The sequence below is a fragment of the Hemibagrus wyckioides genome, linkage group LG10 (genome assembly GCF_019097595.1).
Source record: "Hemibagrus wyckioides isolate EC202008001 linkage group LG10, SWU_Hwy_1.0, whole genome shotgun sequence".
Classification (NCBI taxonomy): Eukaryota; Metazoa; Chordata; class Actinopteri; order Siluriformes; family Bagridae; genus Hemibagrus; species Hemibagrus wyckioides.
The window spans coordinates 22,795,460-22,821,591 of record NC_080719.1 but is presented as its reverse complement, the minus strand read 5'-3'; the positions used below and the strand labels follow the sequence as shown (position 1 = coordinate 22,821,591).

The 26,132-nt window shown below is 41.0% G+C and overlaps 1 protein-coding gene across 2 annotated transcripts in view; it reads right to left on the bottom strand.

Annotated features, from left to right (window-relative positions):
- LOC131360075 (protein kinase C-binding protein NELL1-like) overlaps positions 1–26,132 on the bottom strand; it is a 226,175-nt gene that overhangs the window by 64,383 nt on the left and 135,660 nt on the right. For both annotated transcript variants that reach the window (XM_058400149.1, XM_058400150.1), the window contains exon 13: positions 9,671–9,796. In XM_058400149.1, the coding sequence (XP_058256132.1) occupies positions 9,671–9,796 (126 nt within the window). The remainder of the gene's footprint in view (positions 1–9,670; positions 9,797–26,132) is intronic.

Sequence of the window (26,132 nt, the reverse complement as noted above, 5' to 3'; positions counted from 1 at the left end):
TGCAGACATGATGTAGACATGATGCAGTCATGATGTAGATGTGATGCAGACGAATTAGTGAAATTAAACCTATTTCTGGTATATGTGCTTTATTTAGGTGAGTAGTCACTGGTGTGCAGTAAGACAATAAAAAAACAGTAAAAAAAATAAAGACAAAATGACCCTATTTTGCTGTCTGAGCAAACGGGTTAATCTGTCTCCATTTAGCTGGAAATCTTTTCCCCCTTAGGTCTAAGGCAGAGTTCAGACACTGCAGGATGAGGTGTCATGAGCGCTTTTGTAACCCACGATCGTTGTGGCTAATGAACAGTAGCACTTCTGAGCTGGAGAGAATTGTCACACTTCGCGCCTCTGAGGCCTGTATTCACCGCTCATATAATTGGACTCGGATTTTAATTAAGCTTTCATTCTGGTCACGTCTGTGAAAGGAAGATGATGAGGAAGATGATGAAGATGCAGAGGAAGACATTCCTCCTTCACTGTCGCTCTTATGAAACGCTATAAAGAATGCCAGCTCTTCTCTGTTGTATAAAGTGAATTCATTTCAAGGTATTGAACACTTGAGTGGCTGAGATGCTTCCTGTCCACTGCTTCAGCTGAATTAACATCTCTCACGTCTCATATGTATTTTGTTATAAAGTTAGTGTGTTACGTGAGTTTACCATCGACTGGAAAACCTTCTGTTAGTAAAAATCTGTTTGAGACGATACGAATATTCATATGCTTTACCGGTGGTAGCTCAAGTGGTTAAGGCTCTGGGTTGTTGACTGGAACATCGGGGTTCAAACCCTAGCACTGCCAAGCTGTCACCATTGGGCGCTTGAGCAACCCACCCTGCTCCAGGGGTGCAGCATCAGCACCCTGCCCTCTGACCCCAACCTCCAAGAATGGGATATGTGAAGAAAGAATTTCATTGTGCAGTAATGTATATGTGACAAATAAAGGCAACTTATAGAAGCTAGTGTACATAGTGCCTAGTGTAAGTGTGTAGTGCATCATTTGGGACGCAGCTAAAGGCAGAGTGTATATATAAATATTTATTTCTATAAATCTGTTACATTTTTTGCTAAACATAATACATTTGTATTTATTCAGCTAATTATTTATTCACCATCTTCTTACTCATTACTAAACTGTAATTTGTTTATTTTTAAATATTTTTATTCAGTGATTTTTCCCCACCTCTCCACATCAGTTTTCTTTCAGTCCAACAGAAATAATATGAAGGATTGAGACCGGAGCTCTGGGGGATCAGCAGGAGCTCTGGGAGATTAGGAAAGTTCTGACTCGACTGCTGACTGCTGACTGTGAGATTATTTGTTCCTGAGCTCAGTGTGTGTGTTTTTACCACTAAACTTTTTTTCTTCCCAAAGCCACGTCTCCTGTTCATGAAGATTTCAGTGTAACTTGGCTTCACTCACAACACCATCGGAACAAAAGGACGTTCTTTTGGCCTCGTTAGATTCTTCTGACAGGCAGGAGAGACGTCCGCTCCGTCTCACGCCGCTGCACTAAACACTGGTGTGGCAGCCATTTTGAAAAAATAAATAAATAAAAAGAATCGAACTGAGCACTGCTTTCTGTGATTGCAGGCTATGCTTCATTTCTCAGAGCATCTACTGTAGCAAATATCCAGCTATTAACGCTACCTTCATGTGCTTCTGATTATCGCTTCTGTTCACGGGCTGTCCTTCTAGTCACAATTACACGCCGAAGCCAAGTTTCTGACTCGTCCATAACAATCCGTTTATTGGCATTACAAAGGAAATCATGCTTTCAAGGCTGAAAGAGGCTCAGTCTTTATTTCGCTAAAGAACATCCTTACTTTTAAACGTCTGCTTAAATGACTAAGCGTCTGTTGTATTATGCAAATCAGGGAGGTTTGAATGTTCTTCTATATTTTATATATATAGATATATATACATAGCTAAATAATATTTTTATTCTATAGTTGTAAAGAAGCGCCAGATGCGATGGTATAGATGCCGGCGTCTATGGTTTGATTAGCTTGTGATAACATCAACACGTCATCTATCAAGGTATACATGATGCAGACATGATGCAGATATGATGACGTGATGCAGAGAGATGCAGATATGATGGAGTCGTGATGTAGACGTGATGGAGTCGTGATGTAGACGTGATGCAGACATTATGTAAATGTAGTGGAGACCGATGCAGACTGATGCAGACATGATGTAAATGTGATGCAGGTGTGATGTAGACATTTTTCAAATACATATACATAGCAAAATAATATTTGTATTCTATAGTTGTAAAGACACACCAGACACGGTATTTGTAGGATCCATGTGCGATGTGTTTATGAGCAAAAACGAGAATACGACAAATCCAAAGAACAGGAACAGATCAAAACACAGCTGTAAACAGTAGAACAGGCAAACAATGGCTCGAAATTGCAGATAAATCTAACAATACTTGATAATACAATAATCTGCAACTGGAAATGAGCCAGGAGGTTCAATATTCTGGTCAGGATTCCCTCTGGTGAGCCGGAGGGGGAATTGCAGGGTTCTCTCTTACAGTACTCTACTGTTTTGAGATTTTAAGATTCCATCTGCAGATTTATTTTGTTAATTAGGTCAAAGGTGAAGCATCCTGGATTACCAGGGATAACTAGAAACTAGATGCTAAAAAAACCCTGTTTTACATACATACTACTTTTCTCTTGTGCAGTGAAACACCTGATGCTTAGTATATGACTATTTTAAACTAGTTTGCATTATAATTGTCCTTCGTTGTTGAACAGAATTCATTAACACATATAAAACTTTAGAGGCCCTCACCTCATCAAACCATACTGTCTGTTTTGTCTCCACTGAACTCTCGTCCACGTCTCTTCACGTCACGTCCTGAACACTGGTGTGCCAGTTAACTGATCAGCTAAATCAGGGGTCTTGAATCTTTTCCACAGCTAGGAGCCGGTGTAGCCGCAGGGTTTCATTCCAGCTGAATAGGAGACGTGATTTTAATTGGAAACCCGAGTGAACTGATTAAACAAGTGGACTCAGGCGTGGCTCATGCTCCAGTGGAATGAAAGCCTGCAGCCACACCGGCCCTTTGTGGATAAGACTGAAGAGCTCTGGGCTAAATGCTGCGTATGATCAGTCTCGAAGCAGTAAGATTTCCTGGGAATTCCAGGCATAAATTTTTTTGAGCTTTGTATTTAGGGAAAATCTCAATACCATAACCTGTGATTTTGAACTTTGTGCTTTTTAAATCATAACCCTATATGTATTCTATGTGATGTGCATATAATGTACATACATACATATTGTGTACATAATTAAACGTAACTATTTTTATCTACTAGCAGCATATTTCTGCCACAAAGGTGCTTCTGCTCTGCGCACTGGCCTTTCAGCATTATATGAACTGCACCCTGTCATGGCTCCGCCCATTCTGATATGTAGCTGTGACCACAAATTTAAAACTAAGCATGTAACAGTTTCAGCAGTTCAGTACAACAGCTGGATCCTGGGTATTAACATAACACTTAATCATAGTGAGTTTCCCAATGAAATCAACCAACCAATTAACCACAAACTTTCAAACAACTATCCAACCAAACATCCCACGAAAACAACCAATTAACCAACCAACAAAACATCCCACGAAAACAAACAACTAACCAACCAACCAAACAACCCAAGAAAATAAACAACTATCCAACCAAACATCCCACGAAAACAACCAATTAACCAACCAACAAAACATCCCACGAACACAAACAACTAACCAACCAACCAAACAACCCAAGAAAATAAACAACTATCCAACCAAACATCCCAAGAAAACAACCAATTAACCAACCAACAAAACATCCCACGAAAACAAACAACTAACCAACCAACCAAACAACCCAAGAAAATAAACAACTAACCAACCAAACAAACCAAGAAAATAAACAACTAACCCACCAACCAAACAAACCAAGAAAATAAACAACTAACCAACCAACCAACCAACCAAACCAAGAAAAACAACTAACCAACCAAACAAACCAAGAAAATAAACAACTAACCAACCAACAAAACATCCCACGAAAACAACCAACCAACCAACCAAACAAACAAACCAAGAAAATAAACAACTAACCAACCAACAAAACATCCCACGAAAACAACCAACCAACCAAACAAACAAACCAAGAAAATAAACAACTAACCAACCAACAAAACATCCCACGAAAACAACCAACCAAACAACCCAAGAAAATAAACAACTAACCAACCAACCAAACAACCCAAGAAAATAAACAACTAACCAACCAACCAAACAAACCAAGAAAATAAACAACTAACCAACCAACCAACCAAACATCCCACGAAAACTAACAACTAACCAACCAACCGAACATTCCAAGAAAACAAACAACTAACCAAACAACCAACCAAACCAACCAACCAAACATTCCAAGAAAACAAACAACTAACCAACCAAACAAACCAAGAAAATAAACAACTAACCAACCAACAAAACATCCCATGAAAACAACCAACCAACCAAACAAACAAACCAAGAAAATAAACAACTAACCAACCAACAAAACATCCCACGAAAACAACCAACCAACCAAACAAACAAACCAAGAAAATAAACAACTAACCAACCAACAAAACATCCCACGAAAACAACCAACCAAACAACCCAAGAAAATAAACAACTACCAACCAACCAAACAAACCAAGAAAATAAACAACTAACCAACCAACCAACCAAACATCCCACGAAAACTAACAACTAACCAAACAACCAACCAAACATCCCATGAAAACTAACAACTAACCAACCAACCGAACATTCCAAGAAAACAAACAACTAACCAACCAACCAAACTAACCACCCAACCAAACATCCCAAAAAACAAACAACTATCAAAAAAAAACAACTATCAAACCAACCAAACATACCAAGGAAACAAACAACTAACCAACCAACCAACCAACCAAACTACTAACCAAACAACCAAACAAATGTAGCACCAACCAACCAACCAATAAGTCAAACAACCAACCAACCAACCCATCAACCAAAACAAATATCCAAACATCCAAGCCAACCACCAACCAAACAAACATTCAAACAACCAAATCAACCACCAACCAAAGAAGCAAACAAAAAAATGGATCAGGAGTTTGTTATTCTCTTGCTCTTCCTCAGTACTGTAATTCCTGAGAACTCAACTCATTTAACAGTAAAACAAAACAAACGTAATTTCATACAACAGACCTGAGGTTTAAACTGTAAGGAATTCAGAAATGGCTCATGCTCACACTCATAAGCACTTCCTGGTTCTGTAGTACAGATATAGAAGGGGACTGATTGATACTCGCACTCTCTGGTGTCATGCTGTTGTTCTATTGTTTTGTGCCTCGTGTCACATGCTAATGAGCTCCAAGCTTTTGCTATTCTGGTATTCTATATTCTGTTTATAGCAAGCAGGTAGATGGACTAGGTGTGTGTGTGTGTGTGTTTGTGTGTGTTTCAGGTTTACTTGTGCACCACTTTAAACCTGACATTTGATGAAAAACCCACTTACAATTACATTCTATCCTCCAACACCATCCAACCCGTTTATTCTCATCACTTTTTACTCTGCATAAATCTGATTATTGTAATCGTATGACCTTCATTACATACACATCCACGCGAAATGATACGCGCCTTCAGGAAAATACAGAAAAACATTCATTAAAGTGCAGCGTTGGCATGTATCAGGTCAGTGTTAGCTTCTCCATGAGGCTACCTTCTAGCAGGCAGGTAATGCAGAAAAGAGGGTGGGGTTTGCTCGGGGCTAGCTCGCCTGCCAATCATAGCGACTCTAGCCAGTCGTGGGACTCTGGGAAAGCAGACAGCACTTCTTCTGGTGTGAGAAAACAATTTCTTCACATCTAGGGGTGAAATTCAATCCACTGCACAAGGCTTTTGTGGTGTTGCCAACGCACCGCACCTCACGCAAGCTGCATGTTCACTCAGTTTGTGTAAACCTGAACACTACTGCAGCAAACGATCATACAGGAAAACATCATGAAAGCATCTGGGAATGTTCCTCTTCAGGGTGCTATGCTAAATGATGCCCCTGTAGTACTATGATGGCAGCACCAACGTTCTCGTTTCACACCAGCCTCACTGACCTCATTACGTCCAGACTCTTCAGGAGTCCCGGGAGCTTTCCTTCCCAGGCACTGAGCGCTCTCAAGAAAAAGAACAGACTGGAGACTGGAAACCCTCGAAAGTAGACAAAAGCTCTTGAGCTTTGATTTCACAAACACGACGTCTAGACCAAGCGTCCTGACTGTGCTGTAGTGCTGCACTCGCACCTTCCTAACTGTGTTCCAGTCAGACAGCAGCTCCCTCGGTAGGATGTCTCACGTGGGCTGCATTTGTGTGCTGCCCCGTTTGAACGTCCCTCTGAGCGCCTTATTTTCGTCCCCATTTGAGAGAAGCGCCGCACGGCTCTTTCTTGGCGGAGACAATCCCATTACTCAGTTCACTGGACCACACCGGAGTTCCATGGCCGTGCAGACAAACACATTTTAACAGGAAGGTGTTTGACCTCGACGGCAGTAACACAGCGGCTTAAATGATTTCCTTGGAGATTTACAAAATCTGTGCATTTTTTGCGCGCGTTTCCTTTCCTTGTGTGAGTAACTAAACTGGGACACTGGAGTTTCCAAAGCTAGGAAAACCAAACACTTATAAATAGTTTTGAATCTTTGTTAGATATTTAAAGCTTAATGACACACATCACAATTCTGAGCGCTAAATCCATTACTGTACAGCACTTAGTTCCGCTTCGTTAATCTGATTGGACAAGCCGGCGTCCCAAAAGTGAATCTATTTACATTTATCACTCGGCTCTGCTCCACTTCTACTGCAGCAAAAGTCAGAAAAGCCACAGAGACGTAGCATGACATCATCAGTGCGGCGAATGAGACATCATTTATAATAAATATATAACCATCGTCTACAAATATGACAGATGAAAAGCGAAATAAAAAAATAAACGAGGCGTGTTGTGTCTGTGAAATGTCTCGATGCTCAATATTTATTTATAAAACTGAGCGATACTGTGGTTATACTGAATATCCACCTGGCTGATGGTGATTAGCTCTAGATATTACATTCGGTAGAAATTCACACATATCCAGTCACCGATATTAATATTTATCTTTTTTTTTTCTTTTAATTTGACCATTGTTTTCTATTTATTTTCGATTTGTTTATACATGTCTATCATCTTTGGAGTTGTTTCTGTAAAATAAAAAAAATAAAATAAATTTTTTAGGTTAAAACATTTTAAATGTCTATCATACCTTGATCATATTATCGAATAAACATAAAAAAATATTTAAATTAAATTAAATTAAAAAAATCACTCTTGCGTGTGTTTTATTGAATAAAATAAATACATAAATAAATTGGGTGCCTTTTCCAGGGGCATAGTGAAAGTGAAAAAAAAGTTTCACTTTTTGCAATAACTATTCCAAAGTCAGGTTTAGGCCACACCCATCAGCTAAAATCTAAAGATAATCAGAGCACTAATTTCTATCATTTCTACTGTTTAACAGATCAGCAGAAAACACAAAACACACCGAGATGAAGCTCGGCTGTTTCAGAGCCGCTGAAGCTTTAACGCCTTCGTTGTCAGTCTCAGGTCTCCTCAGGGAAACATTCCTAAATACCATCTTCCCTTCCAGACTTCCACACTCACTCGCCCTTGGCAGCTTAAATATTATTATGGAAGGAGGAAAAAAAGTAGGAGTCTGACAGAAGCTGTGGAATAATTAGTCAGGGTGACATTCAGCTCAGTACAGAATCCAGCCGAAGAAGCTCTGCTGTGAAATTCACTGGAAAACGTCACATTTTTGTGTCTCGCTACTAATGAGAGGATTCTCCTGACTATTATTCATCACTACTGTCACAAAAACAACGAGTGTTGGCGTAAGTGAAGTGAACAGAGCTTCTCGACTCAAACTTTTTAACTGCTAAAGCTTTTTACACAGTCAGAAGAGAAGCTTGCTGAGAGATGTGTGACTTTAAACCAGGGGAATCAAAACAAAAACAAAAAAGTAAAGATAAGTCTACAAAAAATCTGTTCTTTCTGTAGTGAGGAAGACATGATGATGAATGGATGGAAGTGCTGCTGTGTTTACTGTTGAACAGCCATGTTGATTTGACGTCAAATCTCGGAGGAGCTGAGTGGAGCATTCTCCTGTTTTTTTCCTGCTCGACGGTCACAAATCACACTCTCTCACATCTTTCCCGATGCTGCATTATTATTATTGTTGTTTATCACCAAAGAAATAGAGGACTAGACATTTTATAACGCTTTCTGATTATACTTTATACATGTTCCAAGTTTACATGAGATATATAAAACAAAGCACTGCTTCCTGTCCTGCTTCTTGTCCCTTTTCCTGCCATTCTTTCTGTTCTGCTTCCCTTTCTGCTTCTTGTACTACTTTTTGCCCTGCTTCCCATTCTGTTTCCTGTTCTGCTTCCTGTCCTGCTTCCCATTCTGTTTCCTGTCCTACTTTCTGCCCTGCTTCCCATTGTGCTTTCTGTCCTGCTTCCCACGGTGCTTCCTGTCCTGCTTCCCATTATGCATCCTGTTCTACTTTCTGTCCTGCTTTCCATTCCGCTTCCTGTCCAGTTTCCTGCCCTGCGTCTCATTGTTTCCTGTCCTACTTTCTGCCCTGATTCCAATTCTGTTTCCTATCCTGCTTTCCATTCTAGTTTCCTGTCCTACTTTCTTCCCTGCTTCCCATTCTGCTTCCTGTTCTACTTCCTGTCCTGCTTCCCATTCTGCCTTCTGTCCTGTTTCCTGAACTGCTTTCCATTCTACTTCCTGTCTTGCTTCCCATTCTGCTTTCTGTCCTGTTTCCTGTCCTGCTTCCCATTCTGCTTCCTGTCCTGTTTCCTGCCCTACTGCCTGTTCTGCTTCCTGTCCTACTTCCTGCACTGCTTACTGTCCTACACTGTATATCATTACAGTATTTATTGTATTATTGTTTTTTTTACATCAAACTTAATGTTAATATTTATTTCTTTATCGATGATCTTGGGTTCATTGAGGTTATTTCATCCGTGTTACTTTAACCCAGCGGAGCGAAGCAGCACATTAATCACCACACTGCAGCCTGGATTTCTGAAACTCAGCTACAAAATGATGAAAACAAGCAATTTCCGTCCCCAGCTTCAGAACTTTTGCCATTCAAAATAATCTCAGAGAAATTGCTTTAATGAAACATATTTCAACCAAATCACACGGTTTTTGGACAAACAGCACTTCAGCAATCAGAATGTTTTGTTTGTACAATAAGAGTTTTGATAAAAACACGAGTGAAGATAAACAGAGCAATCAGTTACAGAGAAACTCTAATTTACTGAATTTTTTTAACCCGATGGAATTGCCCCCACCCCTTTTTTTCAGTGGTCAAGACCAAAAACACTGGCTGCACTGAGACGAAATCTAATTCAATATATCTATATATATTCAATAATCAGTAATTTGTGTGTGTGTGTGTGGTTATGTTCCCTTAGTGTGTGTATGGTTTGTTGTGGTTTTGTTAACTTTAAGTGTGTGTGTGTTTTTGTGGTTCTGTTCCCTGTGTGTGTGTGCATGTTTGTGTGTGTATCTAACCTGTGCAGGAGAAGTCGTCCACTCTGGAGAATCCTGGAAGGCAGTCACATCGATGTCCTCCAGGTAGATTAACACACACTGTGTTGGCCTGACAGTAGTGCATCTGTGTGGAACACTCGTCTATATCTGAGCAGAGAAAAAACATCAAAAACACAAAAATGAGTAAAGAGAAAAGGTCAAGTGTGTTACCATCACTGCGACCTCAATACACCGCGATACAGTTTAACACAATAAATTAGAATTTATTGTAATGGGAAGCAGGACAGGAACCTTAAGTATAGTTTAGTTTTTATCTCTATGTTTAGCTCTATGTTTGTCTGCGTCACTGTACTTTGTGTTATGTGTAGCACCTTGGGTCTAGGAGGTGTACTGCATCAGCTATATATGGTTGAAGTGACAATAAAGCTTCTTTGACTTTTGACTTGAAACAGGACAGGAAGCAGAATGGGAAGCAGGACAGGAAGCAGAATGGGAAGCATGACAGGATTCAGGATGGGAAGCATGACAGGAAGCAGAATGGGAAGCAGGACAGGAAGCAGAATGGGAAGCATGACAGGATTCAGGATGGGAAGCATGACAGGAAGCAGAATGGGAAGCATGACAGGAAGCAGAATGGGAAGCATGACAGGATTCAGGATGGGAAGCATGACAGGAAGCAGAATGGGAAGCATGACAGGAAGCAGAATGGGAAGCATGACAGGAAGCAGAATAGGAAGCATGACAGGAAGCAGAATGGGACGCATGACAGGAAGCAGAATGGGAAGCATGACAGGAAGCAGAATGGGAAACAGAATGAGAAGCATGACAGGTAGCAGAATGGGAAGCAGGACAGGAAGTAGAATGGGAAGCAGGACAGGAAGCATAATGGGAAACAGGACAGGAAGCAGAATGGGAAGCATGACAGGAAGCAGAATGGGAAGCAGGACAGGAAGTAGAATGGGAAGCATGACAGGAAGCAGAATGGGAAGCAGGACAGGAAGCAGAATGGGAAGCATGACAGGAAGCAGAATGGGAAGCATGACAGGAAGCAGAATGGGAAGCATGACAGGAAGCAGAATAGGAAGCATGACAGGAAGCAGAATGGGAAGCATGACAGGAAGCAGAATGGGAAGCATGACAGGAAGCAGAATGGGAAACAGAATGAGAAGCATGACAGGTAGCAGAATGGGAAGCAGGACAGGAAGTAGAATGGGAAGCAGGACAGGAAGCATAATGGGAAACATGACAGGAAGTAGAATGGGAAGCATGACAGGAAGTAGAATGGGAAGCAGGACAGGAAGTAGAATGGGAAGCATGACAGGAAGCAGAATGGGAAGCAGGACAGGAAGTAGAATGGGAAGCAGGACAGGAAGCAGAATGGGAAGCAGGACAGGAAGTAGAATGGGAAGCAGGACAGGAAGCAGAATGGGAAGCAGGACAGGAAGCAGAATGGGAAGCATTTCTAGCCATCATTATTCAGACACTGATCAATACAGAAGCACTGCTGGCTCCAGCATGGGGAAAAAAACAGTGAAAAGTGTCCCTCAGATAATTACCTTCACTTAGAATCCGGGGTTCAAGAGTCTCGGAAAAGCATGGAGTTCCTGCGCTATTGCAGCTAATAATACAGCAGTGAGGATCAATCACACAGCATTACAGTGATTACAGCAGCTCAAGAGAGGAGCGAACAGAACAACACGACTTTCTGAGCAGCCGGGATATTAACAGAGGCGTAATCAGTGAGCAGGGCACTCTCTTGGCTCCCAGACGATCCACAACCCAGACCTGGAGTCTGCTCCAGAAAAGGAATAAGTAAGAGAAGGATTCCTGCTTTAATAGAAATGCCAAAGTAACATTCACATGGATGCAGGACCCAAGGTTTCCCAGCAGAACATTACCCAAAGCATGACACTGCCTCCGCTGGCTTGCCTTCTTCCCATAGTGCATCCTGATGTTTCCCAGGCTTAGTGACGCACACACACCCGGCCATCCACATGATGTAAAAGAAAACGTGATTCATCAAACCAGGCCACCTTCGTCCATTGCTCCGTGGTTTTTGGCAGTGCACAGGGGTCAGCATGGGCACCCTGAATGGTCAGCAGCTATGCAGCCCCATACACAAAAAACTGTGATGCACTGTGTATTCTGACCCCTTTCTATCAGAATCAGCATTAACTTCTTCAGCAATTTGAGCAACAGTAACTCGTCTGTTGGATTGGATCACACGGGCCAGCCTTCGCTCCCCACGTGCATCAACGAGCCTCGCCCGTCCATGACCCTGGAACCAGGAACACCCCACAAGAGCTGCAGTTTTGGAGATGCTCTGATCTAGTGGTCTAGCCATCACAATTTGGTCCTTTGTCAAACTCGCTCAAATCCTTACGCTTGTCCATTTTTCCTGCTTCTAACACATCAACTTTGAGGACAAAATGTTCACTTGCTGCCTAATATATCCCACCCACTAACAGGTGATCAGATGAGGAGATCATCAGTCTTATTCACTTCACCTCTCACTGCTCAGAATGTTATGGCTGATCGGTGTATAAATATATACCTGTCTTATATCTGTGTTATATCTGTGGTACAGTCATACACTGGTTCAAGGTTCGATCCCCACTTCAGGCGGCGTCTCCTGACCGCTACACTCAGCGTTGTGTGCAGTGGGTCTGGGGATGTGTTATCATCTGGTCATAAAGAAAAAAGAGAAAAGGATGCGTACGCCGATTCAGCAGCTGGAAACAACTTCAACGATGATAAAAAAGTATTTACTCTCACAGTAACAATGTTATTGTCTATTTATTATCGTGTCATTATCAGAGCACACTGCGGAATTTAGATTAGAGAGATAAATAACACTGTGAGGTGAATTAGCCGATTGTTCTCATCCGCCAGTGACATCACAGGAAGTGATACAAATCTTCTGGACGCAAGAGAAGCAACCTGCAGCACTCCAAATCCAAATCCAAACTTCATGTCATTACCGACAGCACACTGAGAAACCAATACAAAGCAGCCGAGCTGCAGTTTATCCAAAAGCACAGCGTCTCGGCTAATCCACATCCCGGTGTGTATTCGCTCACGCGCCGAAGCTCGAGCGGCCGCCGTTAATTCGCTCGCAATCAGTGTCGGCTTCCTCTGGAGAAACGCTCCGGCGGCACACGCTAATCTTGTTTTTAGCCTCCGACTCGCACGACAAGAGCACGCATTTTATTATCCCAACAACTTCTCACGCAATCATCATCTGATGGAATCTTTAATCAGGGGATTGTAGTGCTGCTGGATCAGATGGCAGGAAACCGCACATGCTGATTGGGAATTATCTGGAAGGATCCAGGCCAATGGGGTTAAATCCCAAAGGATGGAAATTCAGGACAGAAGTAAAGCTAGGAAGTAATTACTACTACTATTAGCATTACTACTGCTAGTACTTGTACTACTACACTACTACTACTATTATTGCTACTAGTACTACTACTAATACTACTAATAGTACCACTACTACTACTACTACTATCTTCGTACAACTGAATTTTGTATAAAATGGAATTTAATCATGATGCACAGAGGACATAAAACCTTTATAACAGCTTCATAAACAAGGCGTAGCTCTTTACAGAAGGACGACGGATGAATTTATGAAAAGATTTTATTAATAACTCATGAGTTGGTGGTAGAGGTCCTGTGTGACTTTCATGAAGCTTTAAGCGAGCTGCAGAAGGTCTACACAGTGCTTCATTAGAACATAATAAACACCAACGTCATGACTATCACTGGAGTTGAAAGGCGTGGTGGCGTGTAAGGTAATACAGGAAATATAAAGTAGAGATTTTTCACTATGACTGAATAAGAACATATTGTTAATACACTGGAAATAAATTTGCTGGATAATGAATATTATAAATGTCAGGGCGTTTGCATGAATTTCGTTTGGAACTTGCACCACATCTGCGTGTGCTTTTATTTTGACGTGAAACCTCGTCTGTAGTAAGCGATGGATCGTACGTGTGCAGCTGCGTGAAGAAGACGTCCAGACTTTCTCAAGCTGAAGGTTTCTATAAAGTGCTGCTTTCTGAGATCCTTCACCTGCTGAGGTTTCAAAGTGAACACACACCATTCCTTCTGCTGTGTATCCCATAATCCTCTGCTTCAGGTGCACCTGCAGCTGACTAGTGATCTGATGGACTCGAAGAATATTTGTCCTTCTTTCTTCCTGTATTTTATTGGCTGATGTTTAGTGGTGGTTAGAGTACGGTGTCTCGGCAGGGTGAGGTGTCTCGAAGTGTTTCTTCACAGGTTCTTCTATGTTTGTAAACATGAAAGCAGCTACTTTTAAAGTCTCTCATTAAGTAGGTGTGGCAAAACTTGACACACTGAAATATTTGAACCCAATCCTCACCACAAGACTGGGGAAAAGTCTAAAGGTTAAATATTTCAAAGTGACAGAAACGGTGAGAAATCTACCGAGCAGAAGAAGTGAGAGGAAATAACTGTCACTGTGAATATTTACCTCTAATTCTACTAACAAGGTGTTACCTCAGGAGGATGGCAGCCGTAACGCTTCAGTCTAGTGGGCCGTGATCAGTGCAAAGAAGACAGAGAGCTCTATTCAGCTGGTCCTGAGGCTCCACAAACAAACTAATCTGACAAATACAAGTAACACTAACCAGCCCCAGGACTACTACAACTAACACTAACCAGCCCCAGGACTACTACAACTAACACTAACCAGCCCCAGGACTACTACAACTAACACTAACCAGCCCCAGGACTACTACAACTAACACTAACCAGCCCCAGGACTACTACAACTAACACTAACCAGCCCCAGGACTACTACAACTAACACTAATGAGCCCCAGGACTACTACAACTAACACTAACCAGCCCCAGGACTACTACAACTAACACTAACCAGCCCCAGGACTACTACAACTAACACTAACCAGCCCCAGGACTACTACAACTAACACTAACCAGCCCCAGGACTACAACAACTAACACTAACCAGCCCCAGGACTACTACAACTAACACTAACCAGCCCCAGGACTACTACAACTAACACTAACCAGCCCCAGGACTGCTACAACTAACACTAACCAGCCCCAGGACTGCTACAACTAACACTAACCAGCCCCAGGACTACTACAACTAACACTAATGAGCCCCAGGACTACTACAACTAACACTAACCAGCCCCAGGACAAATACATCTAACAACTGAGAGAGTGAGACAAAGAGAGCAAGAGAGAGAGAGAGAGAGAGAGAGAGAGAGAGAGGGAGGCAGATACAGACAGAGCTGAAAGACAGAGAGAGAAAGAGAGAGACAGAGAGAGAGAGAGAGAGAGAGAGAGAGGAGAGGGGGAGTGAGGGGGGGAGGGGGAGTGAGAGAGTCACTATGTTAAAAAAAAAACCCAAAAACTTCCACTTTCTCCATTTCAGAGGTTTTCAGACTCGATTTGATTCAGATTTCAGAGAGGTTTTCTTGCAGCTGAAAATGTTAAATTAAAATTCTGACTTTTTCGCCGTAGTTTACAGGAATCACAAGCACAGGAGTCTCTTTTTGAACTCATCCCAGTGATAAACATTCAGTATGTAATGACTTTCTATGAGAGCTGTGCTCATCTCCACACATGTGAATGGAAGAGGGATGTGGCTGGACGTGTGTTGTGACGTCACACGACGCAATCTGAGAAAAATCGGTGGTATTTCTGGAAAATTATACGATCCTTTGGACATCACAGATTTATAGTAAATCCCTAATCTCCATTTGGACCATTTTAGAAAGAATACACACGACACGCTGGTAGAGACTTACACACACACTTAAACTGCTACACGCTACACTCCAGACATGAAGCTGTCAGCACACAGCATTAACGCTAACAACGCAGCAAACACTTCTGATGTCCAGCTACACCACAACACCTCTACACCTCCGGTTGTACCTCACTGTGGATTTAGCCACTGTGTTCAATCCAGTACCGGAGAGTGGACTGTGTAAAACTTCACGAGGCTGCGAGGAGGCTTCGGGATAATGAGGCGTAGCCAGATAAGACAGAAATACGGGCTGGATCCAGGATCTGGTTTACAGCGCAGCTTCAAAGGTACCACTTCAGATAAATCGGACCGGGAAAAATAAATATCTTCTTCAGAGGTTGTTCAAAAATTTCACACGAATGAAATGACAGGAATTGAAGACACTGTGCATCTTTCCAGAGAGGAAGAGGAAGTGGGCAGGGCATAAAGATATTCTCTTCTAAATAAAATGTGTTTTGTGTTTAAATATGTTGATAGACTTATTAATTCATCACACACACACACACACACACACAATAAAACCACCCCAAACCTCATAACACACAGTGTGTGTGTGTGTGATATATCAGTATTCTTGCATTGGATCAAGTTTCTATGGTTCAGCTCATGTTTTTTGCCCCCGAGCTCTCAGAAAGGTGCGAGACGACTTTTATTACGAATCCCCAGACTGTTCTGTAGTATTTTCCTGTGGCGTATTTTGAGTAACCTGCTCTGTACACAGCTCAGTTTGTCTCTGTGCCCAGGTTTGATGTGAGGAGATGATTCAGATTCCTGCAGCTGGCACTCGCTCGCTGCTTTCCTCCGTACTCCGAGTGACTCATCAGAAAACACTGAAAAATGGAAAATTCAATTTATCCATCGAGAGCCTTAACTCCATGAAATCGTTCTTGCGCAGAGAAACGTGAGAGCGTCAATTCAATCGACTTGAATTATCACTGCACTACAGATACCACATCCGGGCTTCATGAAAGACGGCTTTCATCACAAAAGATTCCTGTACTGAAATTTACAGAGAACACGTACATTAGGAAGAGAGAAGGAAGTAAAAACCCCTAGAAAATAAAAAAAACTTAAACAAAATATTTACCCTTCTTCACTTTCTGTTAAGAATATTTAATCATGTGAAATAAAATAATTTTTATGCTACTAAAATATCACTGCTGAAAATGATTAAAAAAACAAACAAACACGTTACTAATAATGTTAATGATGATCATTTGAACATTATTTATTTATTTATTTTTGGATTATTTATTTATTTATTTATTTATTTTTGGACTTGGAGCATCAGAGAAAACGCTAGTCATGTGAGCAGCAGAATCAGTCCTAAGAGGATTACATCTGTTTTTTTCTGGGTTATTTTTTTTGGTTTATGATGTGTTAATACCACGATTCCATACAGCAGAATCCGTCACTCTATAAAGAAATAGACAGACAGACAGACAGACAGACAGACAAATAGATAGATAGATAGATAGATAGATAGATAGATAGATAGATAGATAGATAGATAGATAGACAGACAGACAGACAGATAAACAGATAGATAGATAGATAGATAGATAGATAGATAGATAGATAGATAGATAGATAGATAGATAGATAGATATACAGACAGACGGACAGACAGACAGATAAACAGATAGATAGATAGATAGATAGATAGATAGATAGATAGATAGATAGATAGATAGATAGATAGATAGTGTCTAGTGTCTGCTGTAGGCTTCCGGTTCAGGTGATTAAATCTGTCGCTATTTTTCATTAGGAAATCGTGATGAGGGACTACACTAGTGCGATTATTCAGCCTGAGTTTCTACTGTACCTCTCGGTCACCAGCACAGAGACAGCGCAGTCGTTCCACTAACGCTGGGATGGGGCGTCACTCAGAAATTTATGAAGCGGTGGACGGCGGCCTGCTGTTCTACTTGTTCCTGAGTAGTAATTAAATCGATTTTTTGTTCTGGACCAATTTGTAACCGTGGGGCTGTTTTACAGAGACTAATGAGGTAGTGCTGTGTGTGTGTGTGTTTTGACTCAGGCGTGTTGTGAGCATGCTCAGAAACGACATATCTCTCAGTTTTTGTGTGTGGTTCTGATCCAGGACTCAAGGTACTAAAAGAGATGAAGCAATCTGCAGCAATGAATCTGGATCCAGACATCAACAGAAATATTTAGCACAAGTTTTCCTCATATCTGAAGGATTCACTGCTAAACCATCAGCACAGAAACACTCGACTGTGGATCAGTGACAGACAGACAGATAGAGAGAGAGAGAGAGACAGACAGACAGACAGACAGACAGACAGACAGACTCCAAACAGACTCGACTGTGGATCTTCATGGTGAAGCTTCATCTCAGGGAGTTTCTTCTTGCTGCTGTTGCCTCCAGCTTGCATGAAGAGATCAGGGTCTGACTCCACATTCAGATTTCTGTGGAGCTGCTTGAGTCATGATCTGAGTGAAGAGCAGGTGAAGGACTGAGTTTCTTCATGATTCAGCCTGTGGTACCACAGCTCTGTTTACTGGACTCAGCTTGGTGAGGAAACCACACTAACACTTACGATCAACCCGAAACGATGTCTATAACAAGCAGCGAGTGTGAAGCTTACAAAAATTAAGTGCTTTCTAAACATGCCACATCCGATTAGGAGCTAAGGCAGGCATCTAAGCAAAGGGAAAAGTAAAACACACACACACACACACACACACTAGCATAATATGAGAAGACAGCTAGGCGACAGAAGGTATAGTTTACAGTGTGCTCATTGGCATGCTTGCTTCAGGCGTGTCCAGTCCAGCAGAATCGCAGATGTTCAGGTTTTCTACCAGTTTTCTATTCTGTGGCGTTTCAGAGCTTCTGACAGCAGCCTCATAATCGCCGACAGGCTAGGGTCATCATATCATGTCTGAAATCAGCCGATTTAAAGAACTCCTGCACAGTCAGACGTCACCTGACCTTAGGGAAGGTCACTCGTAAGCTCAAGCTCATTAAATCTGAAGACCGCAGGAACTGTCCACTGGAAAGCAGCAGGCGCATGGAGGTGCAGGGAATGCAGTACATCATGATGTCAAGATAATATCACACAGAGACGATCATATAGTTATGTGGCATCATACTGGGTGTGTTTCTGTTAGCACTTGATGGAAAACTGTTACAAAGCGCTAACACTGGAGACTCCTTACAAATTCTTCTGAAAATCTGATCGGTAGTTTGAGACTATGGGAAGAAAATGAATCGGATCTTTGGGATAAAACAGAACAAGGCAGGATTTACACACCCTGTGTGTGCGTGTGTGTGCCATCATTTACTCTGCACTCGTCCTCCTGCCTAATGGATGTCTTTAAATTTCACAATATTCTCCCTTCAGATCCATTTCATCCTGAAAGTAAATCTTCTTTAATCTTTTCAGTCTGCTATATATAATATTCCAGACGTCGATCCACACGCCCGGCTCGGAGCGTTGCTACGTAACTTGAGGGTTTTTCGCTTCTGCTGTTGCATGGAATTGTGCTGGAGTTGGCGAGCAGGAAGGCCGGAATCTCTCCGGTTTCCAGACATGATCTGATTTCACGGTCCTGTGGCCAGAGAACCGCAGAGAAGTGAAAGAGAAGGTCCAGGATACGAGCTCGGAAAATCTCCATTTTACACAGTCTACAAATTCTGCGATCCGAGATATGCAACAGCGTCATTAGGTACTGGACTGAGACAACCAAAAAAATAAATAAATAAAATAAATAAATAAATAAATAAATAAATAAATAAAATAAAAAATAACAATAAATAAATAAAAACAAACAAACAAATAAACAAAAACAAACAAACAAATAAATAAATAAAAAGTACAACATTAAAATTTATCACTATCTGATTACAATGTCTGTTAAATATAATCTTTTTTTTTTTTTTCCAGAAATGTTCATCCTGCTTCTCTTCGTCTTTTGACCTGATTTGATTTCACGCGAACGAACTCAAACTATTCCCTACTCACCGTGACAGGAAGTGCGCACCGTATTTGAACCGTCACTCATTTCAGTTCATGTTGCTGATCTCTGTCATTACCCATCACCCCTTGCATGTCACTTGACCACGTCCCACTGTTAACTCCCACCTGTTTCAGGTTACTCCTCATTAGCACCTGTCAAGCTTTAAAGAGAGAGAGTGTGTGTGTGTGTGTGTGGTCTGCACCACAGAGTCTCGTTCATAGTCTTTAGCTTTTTTTTTAGTGTTCAGGTTTCTGGTAATCACAGATTTAGTTGGTGTTTTGCACGTTACACAAAAAAAAAATCTGCACATGCATCCAGCATCATCTCCAAACCCCTGACCATCTCATCTGCTGGTTTTATTCAGGAATAATAGGCATGCTGGGGCTGATGGGTAATGTCGTTTAGCACAGATCTCGGCATATCCATGACGGAGATAATTGACATGAAACATTGACAGTTTACTGACACTGATACGCTGCTCACTTCCTGTTGGAGGACCCATGACCTGCGACTGAGAGGGAGCTTTCTGACACCGGGCAGCGCAATTTGCTGTAGAAAGCCTTGAGATTTCTTTGTCCCAGATGCAGCAAAGCAGCCCGAGAACATAACCAAGCCTCCTTCATGTTCACAGTAGGTACAATGTTCTTTTCTTTGTATTCTTCATTTTTGTTTAATGACCCAAAACACACAGCTAAAAACATCCAAGAATGGCTAAGAACAAAACACTGGACTATTCTGAAGCTGCCTTCTATGAGCCCTGATCTAAATCTCATTGAACATCTGTGGAAAGAACTGAAACATGCAGTCTGGAGAAGACACCCTTCAAACCTGAGACGGCTGGAGTAGTCTGCTCACGAGGAGTGGGACAAAATACCTGTCCACTGGTACATAAGTCTCACTGAGAGGTACAGGAATCGCTTGCCTCAAAAGGCTGTGCACCAGAACTTTAAGTTAAGGGCACCATCATTTTTATCCAGGCCAGTTTCACTAGTTTTTTTTTTTTTTCTGTTGAACCACAATTAAAAAACAATGTCCGATTTTCACTGGTTTTTCTTTCTTTAATGGAAGGGTACCAACAGTTTTGTCCATGTGCGTAAATGTAAGAATATCATGTGACCTGCAAAACCTGAAAAAGGGAACTGATTGGCTGGGAATCGAACCCTTCCGCATAGTAGGTGAGAAACCTACCACTGAGCCACCAATGCCGCCATTTTATTACATATGGATATCTGGTTAAAATGATCAAAATCATTTTAAAAGTGCTGCAGATACAGTAAGTTGCATGCAAAAGTTTTTTGATTTTTGTGAGACTGGGTTATGTACAGTGGAACCTCGGTATACGAATGCCCTCCCTTATAAGTTTTAGCAAGAAATTTGCATCAGCATACGAAGCTGAACGTCGACTAAGTCGCAGGTACGTCCGGGAGCCGTTCAAAACTCGTTTGCGTCAGTGGAAAGCCAAGCGATGCGAGTTTACGAAAAAAAATTTCAGTCAGTGAAAGCTGTTTCGAGAGTCAACCCACGATACCAACGTTGTCTTTGTCATGTGTTCAAAAGCTAGGTGAAGGGTAAAGCATCTGGACATGCCAAAAATATTATGCTCCAACAACTTTGTGCCCGATTTCATGAATAAGAAGTAATAAGGGTTAATAAGAATCACAAGTGCACAGCATAGCTGTTTTTACTGTGTTTCCATACGCTCAAAGCGACACACACTGCTAGCGGTGCGTCTTATAGAAACCACCAGCTTGTTGTGGTTCTGTCAGGATGCCGTGATGATCTGGGTTGCTCAACAGAGCATCAGAAAACAAGGTTCTCACTGTTTTCAAAGCGGTCAGTCAACCAGCATGACACACCATGCCACCAGTTTGCTGTGGGCTCCACTTTGATGCGGTCTGGAGGGAATTCCGCGCCATTCGTCCGATTCGTCTCCATTCCCTTTGATGCGTTACATTTGTTGTGCTTTACAAGCGCAAGCTGCCATTTTGCTCACACCCATGCGCGCACACACACACACACATCCTACATACACACACACACACATCCTACATACACACACACACATCCTACACACACACACACACACACACACAGAGCACATTATTCATATTTTGTAAGGATGTCATGCCACGATTTTGCAGCCTGGTGGTATTTCAGCTGCGTGTGATTGAAGTTGACTTCATCATCGTGTTTCTTTCTTCCGCGTCCCGTCATAATCTTGTGAAAAGTGTGTTACACTAAACAGTGTGCTGTAGAAGTGAACTGTGGGACACCAAGGTAATCAAACACACAGCATTTTAATTAGCCTGCGGGGTTCCTGCTGACTGTGTGTGTGTGTGTGTACGCCTCTCTCTCTCTCTCTATTCCTTTCTCAGAACGGCCTTTTCTCTCCCTTTCTTTCTCTTTTTCTAATTTTTTTTGTCTCCAGCTCCCTGTTTTGTGCCTCCATTCCACTCTCTCTTTTCTACCTCTTGACTGATTTCACTAAACTGGGAAGTGTGGACTGGGGGGAAAGAAAGAGAGAGAAAGAGAAACTGAATATCAGTACAAAGTATGGAAAGTGATGAAAGGTATCAGTAAATCAGCAGCTTTAGTTTCCTTGATGTTCCACTGATATGAAATACAACAACTGGGATCTAAAAATGTAAAAAAAAAAAAAGAAAGAAAAAGCAACAAGTGTGAGAATCCTTCAGCCTTGGCAGGATGATGATGATGATGATGATGATGATGATGATGATGATGATTTGGCCATTAACAGGCTTGAAATGCTTTAAAACCATACATAAATGTCATGATGTACTTGCCTTGACGTGTGTGTGTGTGTGTGTGTGTGTGTGTGATTAATAAGCTCTCTCTAACAATCTCCAGATGACTTCTTAGCGACAGGGTTACCTGGGTGCCTGAGCTCAGCTTCTCGAACCTGATGTTCCTTTAAAATGCAGCGTGAATGAAACGATTCTTATTAAATAAAGCCTTCCTGACCAGCTGAGAGATTTCACACTGCACTTTCACACCCTGCTTCCAGCTGTTAGTCTGAGGAATGAAACCGTGTGAGCGGTGCAACAAAAGGCCGAGACACGGACAGCTAGGTGCCAGTGTGGAGCAGGGAATGGAGTGTGTAGAAGTTTCTGAACTCTACGTCCTGCAGGCCTACAGGGTGTGTGTGAGAGCAGAAAGAAGACACAGGTTCCTCTGCTGCCCTCAGGGAAGGTCAGACAATCCCAGTTCATGTACAGGACACAAAGATCAGACTGTAGAGGCTCATTTATCATCATTTAAAGATAACTCTGCTTTATTATTATTCATACATCAGACTCAACATCAGACTTAACACACTGTAACTCTACACTACTGAACCTCTACACTACTGTAACTCTATTCTCTACACTACTGAAACTCTACACTACTGTAACTCTATTCTCTACACTACTGAACCTCTACACTACTGTAACTCTATTCTCTACACTACTGAAACTCTACACTACTGTAACTCTATTCTCTACACTACTGTAACTCTGTTCTCTACACTACTGTAACTCTATTCTCTACACTACTGTAACTCTGTTCTCTACACTACTGAAACTCTACACTACTGTAACTCTATTCTCTACACTACTGAACCTCTACACTACTGTAACTCTATTCTCTACACTACTGAAACTCTACACTACTGTAACTCTATTCTCTACACTACTGTAACTCTATTCTCTACACTACTGTAACTCTATTCTCTACACTACTATAACTCTACACTACTGTAACTCTATTCTCTACACTACCGAAACTCTACACTACTGTAACTCTATTCTCTACACTACTATAACTCTACACTACTGTAACTCTACACTACTGTAACTCTATTCTCTACACTACTATAACTCTACACTACTGTAACTCTATTCTCTACACTACTGTAACTCTATTCTCTACACTACTGTAACTCTATTCTCTACACTACTATAACTCTACACTACTGTAACTCTATTCTCTACACTACTATAACTCTATTCTCTACACTACTGTAACTCTGTTCTCTACACTACTATAACTTTACTGTAACTTTATTCTCTACACTACTGTAACTCTACACTACTATAACTCTACACTACTGTAACTCTATTCTCTACACTACTATAACTCTACACTACTGTAACTCTATTCTCTACACTACTGTAACTCTACACTACTGTAACTCTATTCTCTACACTGCTGTAACTCTACACTACTGTAACTCTATTCTCTACACTGCTGTAACTCTACACTACTGTAACTCTATTCTCTACACTGCTGTAACTCTACACTACTGTAACTCTATTCTCTACACTGCTGTAACTCTACACTACTGTAACTCTATTCTCTACACTACTGTAACTCTACACTACTGTAACTCTATTCTCTACACTACTGTAACTCTACACTACTGTAACTCTATTCTCTACACTACTGTAACTCTATTCTCTACACTGCTGTAACTCTACACTACTGTAACTCTATTCTCTACACTGCTGTAACTCTACACTACTGTAACTCTATTCTCTCACACTTTGACAGCAGCATCTGGTTTCTGAACACAAACACAATATGCATTGTTATTAGTAAGCTGATGAATAAGGCTTGATTAAACAAAAATGTAATTAAATGAAAAAATTATTTCCATAAACTGCATAAACTTCAGCTTCAAATTGTTTTATTCCTCCTACACCACAGCACTGTGTCATTGTTTAAGAGCTTTAATGACTTTTACAGCACTGATATAAAAGCCTCCTTCCATGAACCACATCCTCTCTTACAGAAAGTGTTACCATAGCGATGACTATAGTTTTTTTTTCTTAGTTGAATAACAGTACTATTAAAAAAATAATAATTCTGCATCCCTGCGTCCATTCCTCTGAGATTACTATAGACACGCGGTCACGCAGGTGAAGAATTTTCTGACCGGAATTGAAGAATTCAGCAGCACAGCGCTATAATACACAGTAATGCAGCCACATTCATGCACACCTCTATCTCACTTCATGTGATGATGGAATTATCATAAATATGAAATCCTAACCTCCACCAAGTCCCTTCATCACTAAGCAGGCCACAGACACCGAGCCTTCTTCTAATATAATACTGGGATGATGAAGGATTATAAAAAACACTGCACATGAAAATTATTATTAAAGAGCAGCATATATTATATTAACTGAGTCACGATCAGGTGATAAATATAAGGAGACAAATATCAGTGGAGAAAAAAAACGTTGCAAGAATTAAGTACTAAAGTGCACTGGATATATATAAATATATAATATAATACCTATATATATATATATATATATATATATATATATATATATATATATATAGGTATAGCTTTTGGTTCTTTTAAATATATTTAAAATCACATTACGAGTCTCTTGGTGACAGAGAGATGAAGTGGAACGCGACTCCAGCCTCGTCTCATGCTAGTTTCTATTCCTCTCTAGTGATCCAATTACAACCCTCCCACAATTCCCTTCTGCTTCATATGAAAAATCTTTTGTTCCTGACTCTGTCAGAGTGCAGCGTCCATCTCGGAGCCTTCTGTACTAATGACTGCGAGAGCCGTGTGACAAAGTGTCAACGCTGTCGTCTGTGCCGGAGTCAATTAAGAGGAATTTCCCTTCTGCCAAAGTCACAGTGGAATCTACTTCATAGTATTAATACTTTTTTTTCATTTTAAAAAAGTTATTTCTTTTCAATGAGATTTAAAAGGCATAAAGGAGATACAGTACACATCCATTAGACAGAGACCATCAAAGCAAAAGCAAGAAAAAAGTCTTGTCTCTGATGAAAAAACTATCAAGCTCTGACTATAAAGTATCAAATAAACAGCATGTAAATTTCACACTTTAAAGAATGAATAGAATTAGTGCCTTTACAAGGAACCTACGCGTATGCTAACACGCTAACAGGATTTAACTGATTAATTCATGCCCACTCATTTGCATAACGAGGGCACTTGATAATCTATCACAATTAACATCGCAATTATTCGTCATTTATCACATCGCAGATCCTCAGTAAAAAAAATAATAAAAATGCTTATGAATATTAAAGTCTCGTTTGTAGAAAATAAACCGTTTACAAGTGAATAATCTGGATTTTATTGAACAGAGAACGACCTTAATTAACTCCCTAATATGCGCGTGTTAAAATTCAGCGTCGCTAATCCATCACCATGGTAATGTGTAGCATAGACCAGTGTCAGTGTTCATCGATTCCAGGTTCACTCCGATGCGTTACGCCTTTTCCTCTGAACTAATCTGAATAAGATAAGAAAACGTCTTTGTTTTGTTATTTGATAAAAAGTCTCAAAGTATTAGCACCTTAATGAACTTGTTAGCTCTGAAGTAATAGACTGCAGTTTAACAGGAAGAAAACGTTTCATTATACATGATACACGATTCATTCATGCGCAGGGATTTTGTGCATTTCGACAACGATTAACTGAACTGTCGCTTTTTATGTCACAGATGTCTGTGTACTGTCCAACGAATAAAGTTTGTTGTCTCGTTTAAACTTCACTGAAGAAACATCAAGGCCATGACGAAGCCCCTGTTTGTGTTAAGCAAATGTTTGAGTCTGATACACAAATCTATGAGGTTATCATAAACACAAGTCAGGGAGCTAAGCCACTAAAGAGTTAACTCT